The following is a 13,656-nucleotide window of genomic DNA, read 5'->3' on the forward strand; positions in this document are numbered from 1 at the left end:
AGTCAAATTTTATGATTTTTGTATTGCACCACAAAAGGCTTATAGAGTCGCTCTCGTTAAGAACAAATAACAATAATTTCATATCTTTTATTTTTCTTTACTACAATAATTCCAAATCTTATTTACTATTTGGAGAGAATAAAATAACCAATATAAATATTACACAATTAAAATTTCAACAAAATCTATAGACTTTTACTTTCCAATCTCGATAGAATAAATGTATATATGATATTTACTTTGGGATGAACAATGCAAATATATTCGTCCGGACTTGTTTGGGAAAGGATTACTGAAGTTGTGAATTTCGTAGACTTACGAAGTTTAGCGAGTTGTGAACTATTAACCTACTAAATCGATAAGCCTAAGGTTTATAAGAAGTTGATATGTTATAAAATTAATCCACAAACCGCTTGGACCAAATAATAATTAGAATTTACAATTCTACTCAACTGGTTGAATTAAAAAAGAAAAAGGTAAATTGTAAAAACATCCACAAAGTAGAATGGTTGTTGTGATTAATGAACTAATTCTTAATCGTAAAAGTTAGGTCTTCAAATTTATAATAATGACAAAAATTGGACCTCAAAAAATAAAAACCGAAACTTTAAATTTATATTTTATAACAATGAGGTTGAGACTTCAAATTTTAGGATTAAAAGTTTGATAACTATTTATAATTGATCAACCATATGGTGATATTATTACTTTAATTTCAATTAGTTGAGTTGAATTATAAACTACAATATAAAATTTTAGAAGACATATACTTAATTATTAATTTAAATCTAAATGGTAAACTTTAAATAAAAAAGATTATCTTATTTTTTGGTATTAAAATGAATAGATATTTCAATAAGAAAATAAAAATGGTGAGTAATGTGATAGCTTAACAAACAAACAATGTAAATCTACTACATAAATATTATAATCATAGCTTAAAAAATAATATTGTCTTCTAAATATAAAAGGAAGTCAACCTAACAAGCAATCATTAAGATTTGAGAATGAGCAATGGTACATTGGCATATACCTTGTATAGACTTATAGTTAATTAATTGTTATTCAAAGTATTTTTTTTTTCTTTTATAAAAAACATCCAAAACTAAACCGTTTAATTAAATAAAATTTAAAAATTATGTTCATAGTCGAGACTTATTACTTTTGCAGAAAATGACAAAAGAAAAAAGAGTTAGGTAAAACAAGCATGGTTATAAATACTCTAGATAATACTATTGACATACTCTTTCATACACTACTAATATAGAACTTGATACACTCGGTTGATGTTTTTCACTGTCGTATCTGCAAAATAGAAAAAGTGTTTCTTTAAAATATCTTACTCTTAATTTGTTGCACATAATAATTTTCTTTTATAATGCGTGGATCGAAGAGTCAAATATTTGACTTCGACGTTGATAATACAAATACTATATCATTAAACTATGCTCATTTTGACAAACGACCATGACCACAAAATACTTTTCTGAGACCAATAATTAAAATTTTTTTATATCAATTTCCTCAAATATAAACTTGCATTTTATGAAATTTTGGAATTTTATTAATTAAAATCATGAATTTGATTTGACAAATATCATCAAACTTAGAATTTTGAGTTAATTAAACTTGTAAATTTTAATGAGCTAATCAATTTATATGATCCTTATTACATTTTTGTTTTTCTTTTTAATACTTCATTGTATGATGAATGATTGAAGTAAATGAATAGACGATTTGAAAAAAAATTGACAAAAAATTCTAAATGGACGGAAAGTTTAAAGACTAAATTTATAAAATTATAAATTCTAATTTACACTATTATCCAAATTTTTGTTTGCAAATCTTCTTCGCTATGAATCGAGCAATGCTGTTCGATCTATAGTTCGTATCGGACCAAAACGAGCAATTCAGTTCGATCTATGGTTCGTATCGGACCCACATCTCTCTTACTTCACAACTATAAAATCAAATCCATTTTGCATTTGCAATTGCATTTGCAATTGCATTTATACCCTTTTCCCCACTTGGCTAAGTTAAACTGAAAAGAAAACTCATTTGAAGCTTCTCATGGCCTCGCAAAACCGCCCGGCCTCAACCCTTGAAACCATCGAAAACCAGTCGGAAACCAGTAAATCGATGTCAATAAGCAGTATACCGGGAACAGTAATGAAAAAGCTGAAAACCAATCTGGTATTCCAGTCAAAATGGGCTGAATTAAACGGTGCAATGGGCGATTTAGGGACATATATTCCCATAGTTTTAGCTCTGACATTATCCAGAAACATCAATTTAGGTACCACATTAATTTTCACCGGAATTTACAACATCATCACCGGCCTGATTTACGGCGTTCCGATGCCGGTCCAGCCAATGAAATCGATCGCTGCCGCAGCCCTGGCTGATCCAGAGTTCGGCGTGGCAGAGATCATGGCGGCCGGAATCCTGACCGGTGGAATCCTGTTTGTTCTGGGTGCGACGGGGCTTATGCATTTGGTTTACAAATTGATTCCGTTGGCGGTGGTGAGAGGGATTCAATTGGCGCAAGGATTGTCGTTTACTCTGACGGCCGTTAAATATGTTCGTTATGATCAAAATATGGCGAAATCTAAATCTGGCGACGCCCGTGAATGGTTTGGATTAGATGGGTTGATTTTGGCCGTTGTTTGTGCTTGTTTTGTGATTGTCGTTAATGGCGCCGGAGAAGATGAACATCAGCCGGAAGGAACTGAAAATGAGGCCCAAGGGGAAGCAAAAGGAGGAATTAATAAAGAGAAGGTTAGGAAGATCATAGCTTCGCTTCCATCAGCTTTCATAATTTTTTGTTTAGGCATTATTTTTCTCTTCATCCGAAATCCAAAAGTGGTGAAGGAAATTACATTTGGGCCCTCATCCATCACCATTGTGAAGATCACAAAAAGCCAATGGAAAAAAGGGTTCATAAAGGGAACAATTCCCCAGCTTCCTCTCTCCATTCTCAACTCAGTTATCGCCGTTTGCAAGCTTTCCATGGATCTTTTTCCGGCCAAGATTTTCACCGTCACGTCCCTCTCTGTCACCGTCGGGCTTATGAACATCATCGGTTGCTGGTTCGGCGCCATCCCTACTTGTCATGGCGCTGGTGGTCTTGCCGGTCAGTATAAGTTCGGCGGTAGAAGCGGCGGGTGCGTCGCATTGCTCGGTGCCGCTAAATTGATGCTCGGTTTGGTTCTTGGAAGCTCTCTTGCAAAGGTTCCATTTACTTTAAACTCAGCTTTTAATTACTCACGTTCTCAAATAACTCAATTATATTCAAATTTGAGTTCTTTATGCTTTTAAAAACAAGAAAATTTATTGATAAATTGTAGTAAAATTTTAGATTTTATATTAATAATAAACACTAATTATAGTAAAATTTTAGATCTTATATTAATAATAAACACTAATAAATTTATATAAATTTCTATATCAATGTCATCGAATGGATTGAAGTCTATTGGTTTAGGTGAATCGATAGAATTTAAAATTTTGTTATATTTTTCTAAATATTTTCAAAATATATTTTATACACCTAAAAAATTAATTTAAGCACTAATTAAACTATGATTATGACAGCAATTTTGATATTTTCAAAAACAAATAGTTTGGTTTCTCTCAAAAGTTTCAACTTACTGTTTATGAATATATAAAAATTCACTAATTATCCTTTTTATCTCTATTAAAATGATTAGTTAGTATTTTTTAGTTCCCTTGGTAATATATATGAAACCCAAATTAGATAATAACTAAATTGGAAATTCATAAACCCATATGTGATTACTAAGTTCAAATTACTCGAAACTATATTTATAACCACCTCTATTATTATATGTTTGAAATATTGCTATTCAAATCCAAAAGTTTTGGCTAATAAGTTAATAATATATTTAATGGCATGTTTAGGTTCTAAACCAATTTCCCGTAGGGATTTTGGGAGTTCTATTGTTGTTCGCTGGAGTTGAACTAGCGATGGCGGCAAGGGACATGAACACTAAAGAACAGGCGTTTGTGATGTTATTGTGCACTGGGGTTTCGTTGGTTGGCTCGAGCGCTGCACTAGGGTTTTTGTGTGCCATGGCGGTGCACATCTTGCTCTGGCTTAGAAAATGGGGCAAAAGAGATAACCATTAGAATTGATTAGATAAATTAGACTTACACTTTTAATGATTAGAGAATGCAGTCAAAGAGTTTGATAAATTTTCAGTGAATTTTATAATACTATTAAAAAAAATCTCTCCAAATGAAAAGATACTATGATATTTATGGTTAACACGAGAAAATCACATTTTAGTAATATTGCTAAAGCTCAAACGATGTCCCTACAACTAAAAGTATTAACAACACGAGCCCTACTATTAGTCACTATAAAAAAAATCATTTTTAAGTGAGTTTTTGTCATGCCATGAAAATATTAGTATGTTAGTCTTTTTACACCGACATTTTTTTTAGTCTTTTTTTACTTTTATATTCAAACAATGGGTCCCGACAGGCATGCTCACACTCGAACCCTTCTCAGAAGATCAAGGTCGGTCGGTGGTGCAACCCACTAGGGGATCCCACCAGTCAGCTTCCTTGCGCCTTACGGGTTTACTCGCCCGTTAACTCGCACACATGTCAGACTCCTTGGTCCGTGTTTCAAGACGGGTCGAATTAAAATAGAGAATCTTCATTTATTGATAGATAACACGTATTTTACCTTAACGAAGATATGGACAAATTAGCTAGATACTCCAACCATGCATGATTAATTAATAAATTTGGTTGCCTATACTTTATTTTATAATCTAATAAAGAAACTATTTCAAAAGTTTCTCCACCTAACAAAAAAAAAAAGGAAATTACATTCTCATTTTACAATTAATATTTAAAAGCAATACCATCTTTTTAAAAATATTTTCAAAATAACATTTACGATAAAAAAAAATCCATTACAATGTTTGGACAAAAGTCGAGACCTATAACATTGTGACAACAACATCTAATTTAGGTCCTATTTTTTTTTTTATACAAATTATACTTTAAAAATAATTTTGAAACATAAAATAAGAATTGTATTTTTACAAATGGCTTTATTATTATTTTTGAAATTTAACATTTAATTTGAATTGACAACCAAAAAGTAGTGGATAAATACAGTATTCGACTTTTGAGAAATATATTCCTGCCCAAATATTGAAGAACAATGATCCTTTTGCTTTCAATTTCCTTTTGACTATCCTTTATTTTAATGTTACATGAATTTTCAATTATTTGTTATCATTTATTTTTGGACTTTTCTTAATAGGCCATAGTAATTATTCCTTTGACCAAAAAATAATTAAATGTTTCATTTTAATTCTCAATTCATGATCACAAATCATTGGAATTAGTTAAAAATCTAACAGTGTCATGATTGTAGAGGTAAAGTGTCAAGCAACGAGAGCAATGTCACCAATTGGAAGATGAATTTTGATGTGACTTGGTTTGGGTTGGATTATACGTGGCTCTAATGAACCTTTGGTTGGCATTGGTTTCGGAAAGATTCAAAAAATAAAAGATATTTTGTTTGATCTCTGCTATCTAAGTTTAGAAACGTAGCTCCCTTCTTGAGAGTTGAATCTAACTCTTCTGATGTGATCGTTGCTCTTAATGGCAACGATGGTGTGGCCTCTTGGAAATTAAAACCGTTTCCTGGAATGTTCTTTATTTGCATTAGTCATTAGTCATTTTATGAAATGACATGTTCTTGTAATTCTACTTTGTGTTCCTTTTAGCGAGTTTCTTTTTTTTGTTCTCTTTTGAGTTCTCATGCTTCTTCTTTCTTATTAGTTTTCTTTTTGGACAAAATGAAGCAATTAATTCTTTTTCTACAAAGACAATGAACGTTCTTATTTTTTCATCTCTCAATTTTGAATTTAATTCTAAAATAGTAGGTCGTTTTATTTTAAAACAATTTAAAGTGAATGCTAATGATGCATTTGTAATATCACTAGAGTTAATAAATGAGATTTTGAAATAAAAAAATGAATTAAATCTTGATACCTATAATTTTGTATAGGTATAATGTATATACCATTTGAGATGGAATGATATATTTTATGCTAGTTTGATTAGGTTATTTTAAATCTTTTAATCTATTTATAGAATCCAATAGAAAGAGTTGCATATAGACATCATAAGATGAGAATTTGAACTTTGCTCTTAGTCATTCCCATGATTTGTTTGATTTTCTTTTCACGAAGTATTTATTGTTTTTACAAAGTTAATTTGTTTAATATATGATCATATATATCAAGGTTGAAATTATAACAAATAACGTATAAAGGAGATATTGAGTTGTTGAACAATAAATTTTGGCCAACTAAACCGCGTCACGTCATCACAACAAATTTGCGATGATTATAGTTTGATTGAATTTTGGGTAGTCAAATTTTCTATATCCAACCCAATTCAAGTTCATGATGAAAAATTGGACCAAACAATGGGACCCGTGCCCGCCAAGAAAATGGGTCAAACCCGAGTCGTCAGGAAAATAGGCCTAGTCCAAGCCTAATAGGCAAATGAGCCTAAGCCAAAGCCGAACAGGCAAATTGGCCCAAGCCCAACGAACGAATAGGCTCAAGTTTACCTAAAACACATGAAAGTTCTTTATAAATAGAGACTTTTGTCATTCATTTGAGGATCTTTGGTTGAAGGAAAAATTGAAACTCTGAAGACCTGCAAGTTCATTGAAAACTAGGAATATTAAACTTTTCTTAAATTCTAGAAAATCGAAGCTCAAATTGACTTGCAAGTACAACATCTGAAATACCAAAGATCAAAAACTTTTAATTTGTATTTGAGAGAAAACATCAAATGAATAATTATTGAAGACTGTATTCACTATACAAATCAATATACAAGTTTAATTCCCTGAATCACATTTCTCCAGAAATCTCGTGTGAACAGCTATTTCATTTTAAATATACAACAATTATGAAAGTGATAATCATGGGTCAGACAACGAAGAGAGCGGATCACTGCAATCTGCCAGTCCAATTGAAAGGCCCATTTTCTTTGAGAAATTGTACAAAGGAATTCAAGTGTAGTAGCCCAGTGAGCCTGAATCCGCCCAAAAAGAATGAATAGAGTTGTCGTCTCAACGCTACTCAAATTCTTTTTGTTTTAAATCACTAACTTCGAATATGAAAGTAGCTTGACTAGCTAACACATATACCATCGATTAAAATGTCTAAAGTTTGAATCACTACGTGACTAAAATAAAACTTAAATCTTATGTATGGATAACTTTTTACCTAGCAATTTAATAATAGAGGTCATCAAACTTTATCTCTTAAACATGTAGAAGGTAGACATGAGAGTCCGAAAAAAAAAGTTTTTTAAAATGAGGTACCTAAGTTAAACGCATTTCTAATCGTTGGAGTTTAGACTCTTTAGTTAGCTTGTTTTTGTCTCACTTAATCTAATTAAAGATATTTCATTCTCGATTTAAAAAGAAGAGCTAACTTAATTATGAAGGTACTTATGACAAACACTAACCCAATAATCAACTTTGGTTAACTAATTTCAAACTAAAACTAAAGTTCCCTAACTTGAAAAGAAAAAACTAAAATCCCAAAATTTACAACAATTAGTTTTATGTAATGTAAAACCAAAGGCTATAAAATTTAATTAAACTAAAATTGCATTTATATTGATATTGATATTTAATTATAGTATAGTTATTTGTTACTCGTAAATCGATTGGATGAGTAGCCGGTAATTTCCTCCATTTTTTTCTGTTCAGCGCTTCTTCTCAGCTTAACTTAACTACGTCCGTTACCGCCATATTTGTTCTTCTTTCCCCCAATTTCATTCCCTTTCGCCTTCAATTTCAATCTGTGATCAAACTCAATCGATTTCTTGCTCTCTTTCATCTCCAATTTGTTTCTTCTACGTTCGATTAACTGCACCGACGGGATATTCAACGCGTTTCTGGTCGATTGGGGTGAATGGCGATTTCGATCCAGATCTAGGGTTCTGCTTCCCCTTTTTCTCTGAATTTTGTGCATTCTACCATTTGTTTTCTACTCTAGATTTTCTCGTTGAGGCTCGAGGGATTCGGATCTCGCGTCTGTGGGGTAATTTCATTGTTCGTATCATTTGTTTTGTTTTGTTTTTCTTTTCGTTTTGTCTCTGCAAATTTTGGTGATATGGAAGAATTATTTGGTTTAGATATATTGTGGTTGATGGTGTAAATTGTGGTTTGAATTATTGGATTGATATGCACCGACATTTTTCTAGACTGATTGGAATAGGGATATTTGCTTTGAATCCAGTTTCTTCGAATTATTATTGTTATTTTTTTGTTTTCTATATGAATGCGAATGCTTTATGTATATTAGAAGAAGCGATCTGAATTTTTGAATTAATATGGATTATAAAATTGTGGAAGTAAGCGAGAAATGCTTGTGGCGACGGAAAATATATTGGGATAGATGGGTTTTATTTTGTTCTATAGGAGCTTAAGACGATAATGGTTCAATGTTCGAGAATCAAAATCCATTGATGTAAATGCTTTTCATGATGTTGTTGTAGAGCTTCAGCTTACTGCGTTGAAGATGGCTGTCAAAACAGCTCATTCATTTAGAGATCGGACGCTGGAATTTCAGAACATAACAGAGAGGCTAAAGAAGTCTTTCTCATCTGGTACGGGAACAACTGGACCAAGTGCTGTTTCAAAATCAGAAGAGCAGCGCTCTGCTGTGGCCCTACAGTCTGAATTTAATAAAAGGGCTTCCAAGATTGGGTTAGGGATACACCAGACCTCTCAGAAACTCTCAAAGTTGGCAAAATGTAAGTAGTTGACTTGAAAGTATTATACAGTGCGTATGACATTACTTGAACAGGATCTGTTCTATAGGTACAACTGTGTCCTTGAGTTCTAAAGTAATATGCAGTACGTCCCGGCAGTCCTTTATTATGTAATTCAGACTGGAGGCCATATTCAATAAATATGATCATTTCAGCCTGGCATATGGTTACATTAGTTAAATTCCTTCATTTTCGAGTTCGATCAATTTATTGATAAATTCCATTAATTTGAGGACCTTATTCAGAAAAAAGTTGGGAGATTTCGGTATGCATTATCCCTTGATTAGATATTCAAGTAGGTAACATATTGGATGGTTCTTACAATCTAAGCAGGTACTGAGCATTTTTCTTGAGATTCCATTTATTTATCCAAAGATGTCTTTTAATCTGGAAAATCTGCTTCAGTGGCTCATTCATTTTGTAAATTGCATCTTATTAGGGTCTTAAAAATTTTGGGGTTGATTTTATTTAGTCTGCAAAATGCAAGGGAGAACTCGGGAAGAAACATTCCTCTGTTTTATGTGGGTCATTTTATTGTTGTTTAGTTAATGAGCTTCGTGCATGTGGAGGAGGAGAATCCGTAATGTTGCCTCTGAAAATAATTTTCTTTAAGATATTGCAAGAAACATTTGAATGGAAAGTTCCATATTTGCTGATCGATGTTCACCTTGATTTCCAGTGGCAAAGAGGACTTCTGTTTTTGATGACCCAACAATGGAAATTCAGGAGCTAACTGCTCTTATTAAGCAGGACATTACGACATTGAACTCTGCCGTTGTAGATCTTCAGCTTCTCTGCAACTCTAGAAATGAAAATGGAAACATATCCAGTGATACTACTAGTCATTCAACCACTGTGGTAGATGATCTTAAGAATCGACTGATGAGCACGACAAAAGAATTTAAAGAAGTCCTAACCATGCGAACTGAAGTAAGCTCAAATGTTTCACTGAATTTCTCTTTTCTTGAATTTACTTTTATCCATCTCATTGATTACCTTTTCCAGCCTTTTTTGTTCTTCTTTAAATACTTACACCCTTTGTTGGTTTAATGAAGAATTTGAAGGTTCATGAGAACAGAAGACAACTATTTTCTTCTACTGCTTCAAAGGAATCTACAAATCCTTTTGTTCGCCAGCGCCCATTAGCATCCAGGTCAGCTTCTGGTGCCCCAAGTGCAGCCCCTCCTCCATGGGCCAAGGCGTCTACATCTTTTTCCAAAGCATCTCCCGGGTGAGAAATTTTAGTGGTTTCCTGTTGTTATATTCACACATTTCCTTATTTATGTGGGACATCTTCTCCGTCGGCATGTATTAGACGATAGTGGGATATCCTTAGAAGTAGTAATGAGAAATGAGCTAGTAAATTCAAAATTTGGGAAAAGGCAAATAAAGTAAACCAAATCCTAATGTATCAGTTGATCCCTCAAAGAATTTCCTATTTTTTTTCTACCTATTAACCATATACCATATGAACAATTGTCCCACTCCTTTCTTACCATATTTCTTTGAGCATGGCCCTGGTCACCATGAGTAACTAAATGTTAGATTCGTCTTTTAAAAGATAAACTCAACCATTTGGTGCATGATGTCCCTTGAAATGCTCATATATATCATTCGTTTTCTTTGGTTCATTATTTGACTTAGCAATCATTATAGTCAAGGCAAGGCCTTCTAAATTCATTATTACTGCCAACTGGAGGAATATCCATAATTCCATGATCAATTGGTTTGATGCCTTGCTGGACGTGTTTCTAATGAAAGTTCACTTGTAGCTCATATATTTAAAAATTTATTTTCTGCTATATTACTTCGTTGCTTTCGATCGTTTTCTTTGGTCATGCTGTTTCTACTTTACTGTCAAGGTTAATTAAACGATTATCATGTGGTGAATTTACAGGAAGCAGGTGGATGGGGAGGGTCAACCATTGTTGCAGCAGCAGCAGCAACAGCAGCAGATGGTTCCATTACAAGATACTTACATGCAGAGCAGAGCTGAAGCTCTTCAAAATGTAGAATCCACCATTCATGAATTGAGCAATATCTTCAACCAGCTGGCAACTCTGGTTTCTGAACAAGGAGAGATTGCTATTAGGTATTACCCTCATGCACCCATTTCAGAATTGCTGATCATATAACTTTACTTTTTTATTTTACAAACAAAGTATGAAGGATATACAGTTTCAGTATATCCGTTACATTCAAGTTGATCTCAAACCTTAAAAGAGTTCAATGTGCTACATAAGACTGAATGGTTTAAATATAGCCTTCATTAAAACTGGATAAGTAGTTAACCTGTCAAATCTTCCAAATGTATTGGGTTTATTTACCATTTATTTTTTCAGTAACACATGGATGATTGTAGTCGTGAAATTTGGTTTCCATGTGATGATGATTTTTCTAAGGGGGGTTTTCTCCAAGCATGATTGTACTATAAAATTAGCTTGTGAGATTTCATACTCAAACAAAGAGCGGTATCATCGAAAGAGGACTTAAACCAAGAAAAATCTGTAGCCTTTACCATTAGGGATGAGGAAGTGGGAATCCCCAAGCCTAAAAAGAGGAGTAAAGGAAGTTCTCCACCAAAAATATCCGTTTTTACAAAAATCCAATAAAATAGACAAAAGAGAGAACAAAGATATTACTCTTCTTGTCTTCTTGTGCTTAGTACTGAAGTAATAAATTGGTGTGGGGGTATTGTATATTTTTATGTGGAGAAGTAAGACAAATTTTTGGATATTTTTGCTACTTTTTGTTCATTTTTCTTTTAAAACTGAAGCAGAACAGGCTAGTCTTTATTAGTTGTATACTTCCGATGAATGATTTGGTAATCTGCTGGAATGATGCATCAGATAACAGATGGATCTGGAAATAGGAAAGTACGTGTAGGCAGTTCCATACTGAAACTTAAACTTAAACTGAAACTTTAAATTTGATTGATGAAAATTACAAAAGAGAGAGAAGAAATCAACCCACCACTATGGTGTAGAAGCTTACGTAAAGTTGCTCAAATTGCAATGGATTGAAAAGGTATTAAAACAGAGATTAGGAAGAAAGAATAGATAAGCATGCATGCTCATGCATGGACGACAACAGCCGGTTGGAATGGAACGTCACGTGAGTGCTGCAAGCTTCCAACTCATGGGTTGAATAATTTAGGCAATTTGTCAAATAGCTGGTAGGCATTACCGTTTCAGGCCTAATTTGGCTAAAAGAAAGTCAAACTTACAGGTTATCTAAGTTGGCCTGCGTCGATACTTGTGTGCCTCTTCTTTTTTTTTTTTTGGAACAAGCTATGAACTTTTAGGATACTTGTGTACATGGAGAAAACATAAAGGTCTAGTTAGTTTGTCCTAGAGAAAGGGGGTACTCTGAGTGTTGTCCACTTTATTTTTGTTACTTCAAGTGGTTGCTTTCGGAGAAAGGCTGGCTAAGATGATATATTATTGGGGTTACTTTAGACTGAACTCAATTGTCTAGATAACTGTGCTCAGTTACACTACACCATTTCCCAAACTTTGTATTGGTTGGATGTCTCCGTTGTTATCCATTGCTTTTTCAACATTTGGAAGATGGACAAGTGCAAGGAAGAGTGAAAGAGTCAATAGCCCTTTTAGCTAATGGAGTTCCAAGAAACATTCCAATAGACTACTTGTATGCCAAAAGAGCAACAATTACTATGAGTCTAAACATACTCTCAAGATTTCTCAAAGTTTTTTTTCCTAATTCAATGCCCCACATCATCATACCAATCTCTTATCTAAAATATCTGGTTAAAACACAAATGCTAGGTTTTAGAACATACTGGAGCTTATCTTAAATCATTTTTCATATTCTTTAAGTCTCCTCCAATATGCATATGATTAAAAAATTAATGTCGGTCGGTTGTTGCAGGATCGATGAGAACATGGACGATACTCTGGCAAATGTGGAGGGGGCACAGGGAGCTTTGCTCAAGTATCTAAGCAGTATATCATCGAATAGATGGTTGATGATCAAAATTTTCTTTGTACTAATATTCTTCCTCATGGTTTTCCTATTTTTTGTGGCATAGTCGTCAAAGAGAATAATGTAATTGGAAAAACGAAGAGGGAAAAGGAAAAAAAAAAAAACACAAAAAACAAAAAATACTCATCTTTTTTGTTGTCTATTAGTAGCCTTTCGTATTCTTTCATACCTCCTGTTAGTCACCCCCCCCAATGCATATTATATTACCTCTTCAGTCGGAAGACCTGGATTATGGTCAAGTATAATGTTGTTGATAATTTGTCAGTTTGTGAATTGTAAGAGGCCTTAATTACATCGTGACACTTGCCAAAAGCAATTGGTAAACCCCTTTTTCTTTCTCAGTAATTTATAATTTATAGTTTCTGACTGTCTCATGTATTGCATTATATAAGCTTGTAAACTTCAGGTTGGTGTTTCTTTTATGCTGCCTTCTCCTTCCCTTATGATTTGGGGAACGCATCAAGTTTTCTACCGTTTGAAGAGCACTGTTTATCGGTGTCTAGAAGGATTTTAACAAAGGTTTGAATGCTTTAATGATAGATGGATGGTAAAGAAGGAATCCGTATCATGAGGATCTCACTTGGTTGATGATTGATTACATTTAAGTGGAAATGGAAGAAGTGTTGTTTTGACAACTCAAAAAGTTATTTCACAACGTAGTATTTCAAACAAACTTTTGAACTGTTGTTGGAGAATTAGTTTGAAATGACTAACAGTTTCAAGTACCCAGAAAAATCGTTTCTAACAAACCTTTTAAATTCTCTTGAATTTTCAAATGTTCAAACAATAGTGTACTAAAAC

At 33.2% G+C, this 13,656-nt stretch overlaps 2 protein-coding genes across 3 annotated transcripts; both read left to right on the top strand.

The window, feature by feature from the left end:
* Positions 1 to 1,779: 1,779 nt before the first annotated feature.
* LOC101212057 (molybdate transporter 1) lies at positions 1,780 to 4,288 on the top strand. The gene is made up of 2 exons (XM_004138825.3): positions 1,780 to 3,231; positions 3,922 to 4,288. Exons 1-2 carry the CDS (start codon positions 2,071 to 2,073, stop codon positions 4,147 to 4,149), a joined length of 1,389 nt encoding a protein of 462 aa, XP_004138873.3. The 5' UTR covers positions 1,780 to 2,070; the 3' UTR covers positions 4,150 to 4,288.
* A 3,443-nt stretch (positions 4,289 to 7,731) lies between these two features.
* LOC101203633 (syntaxin-32) lies at positions 7,732 to 13,227 on the top strand. 2 transcript variants are annotated; one of them, XM_031880515.1, is made up of 6 exons: positions 7,732 to 8,117; positions 8,575 to 8,832; positions 9,530 to 9,780; positions 9,906 to 10,081; positions 10,748 to 10,942; positions 12,742 to 13,227. In XM_031880515.1, exons 2-6 carry the CDS (start codon positions 8,598 to 8,600, stop codon positions 12,899 to 12,901), a joined length of 1,017 nt encoding a protein of 338 aa, XP_031736375.1. In that variant the 5' UTR covers positions 7,732 to 8,117; positions 8,575 to 8,597; the 3' UTR covers positions 12,902 to 13,227. The 2 variants fall into 2 exon arrangements, with proteins under 2 accessions (XP_031736375.1, XP_011649786.1); XM_011651484.2 differs by having other exon boundaries at positions 7,733 to 8,128.
* The last annotated feature ends 429 nt before the right edge of the window (positions 13,228 to 13,656 follow it).

The sequence above is a fragment of the Cucumis sativus genome, chromosome 2 (genome assembly GCF_000004075.3).
Source record: "Cucumis sativus cultivar 9930 chromosome 2, Cucumber_9930_V3, whole genome shotgun sequence".
NCBI classification, from domain to species: domain Eukaryota; kingdom Viridiplantae; phylum Streptophyta; class Magnoliopsida; order Cucurbitales; family Cucurbitaceae; genus Cucumis; species Cucumis sativus.

Coding starts and splice junctions, on each gene's coding strand:
- LOC101203633 (XM_031880515.1), top strand. CDS start 8,598: ATGGCTGTCAAAACAGCTCATTCATTTAGAGATCGGACGCTGGAATTT. Junction 10,082..10,747: donor TTTTCCAAAGCATCTCCCGG/GTGAGAAATTTT, acceptor GTGAATTTACAG/GAAGCAGGTGGATGGGGAGG. Junction 10,943..12,741: donor CAAGGAGAGATTGCTATTAG/GTATTACCCTCA, acceptor CGGTTGTTGCAG/GATCGATGAGAACATGGACG.
- LOC101212057 (XM_004138825.3), top strand. CDS start 2,071: ATGGCCTCGCAAAACCGCCCGGCCTCAACCCTTGAAACCATCGAAAAC. Junction 3,232..3,921: donor TTGGAAGCTCTCTTGCAAAG/GTTCCATTTACT, acceptor TGGCATGTTTAG/GTTCTAAACCAATTTCCCGT.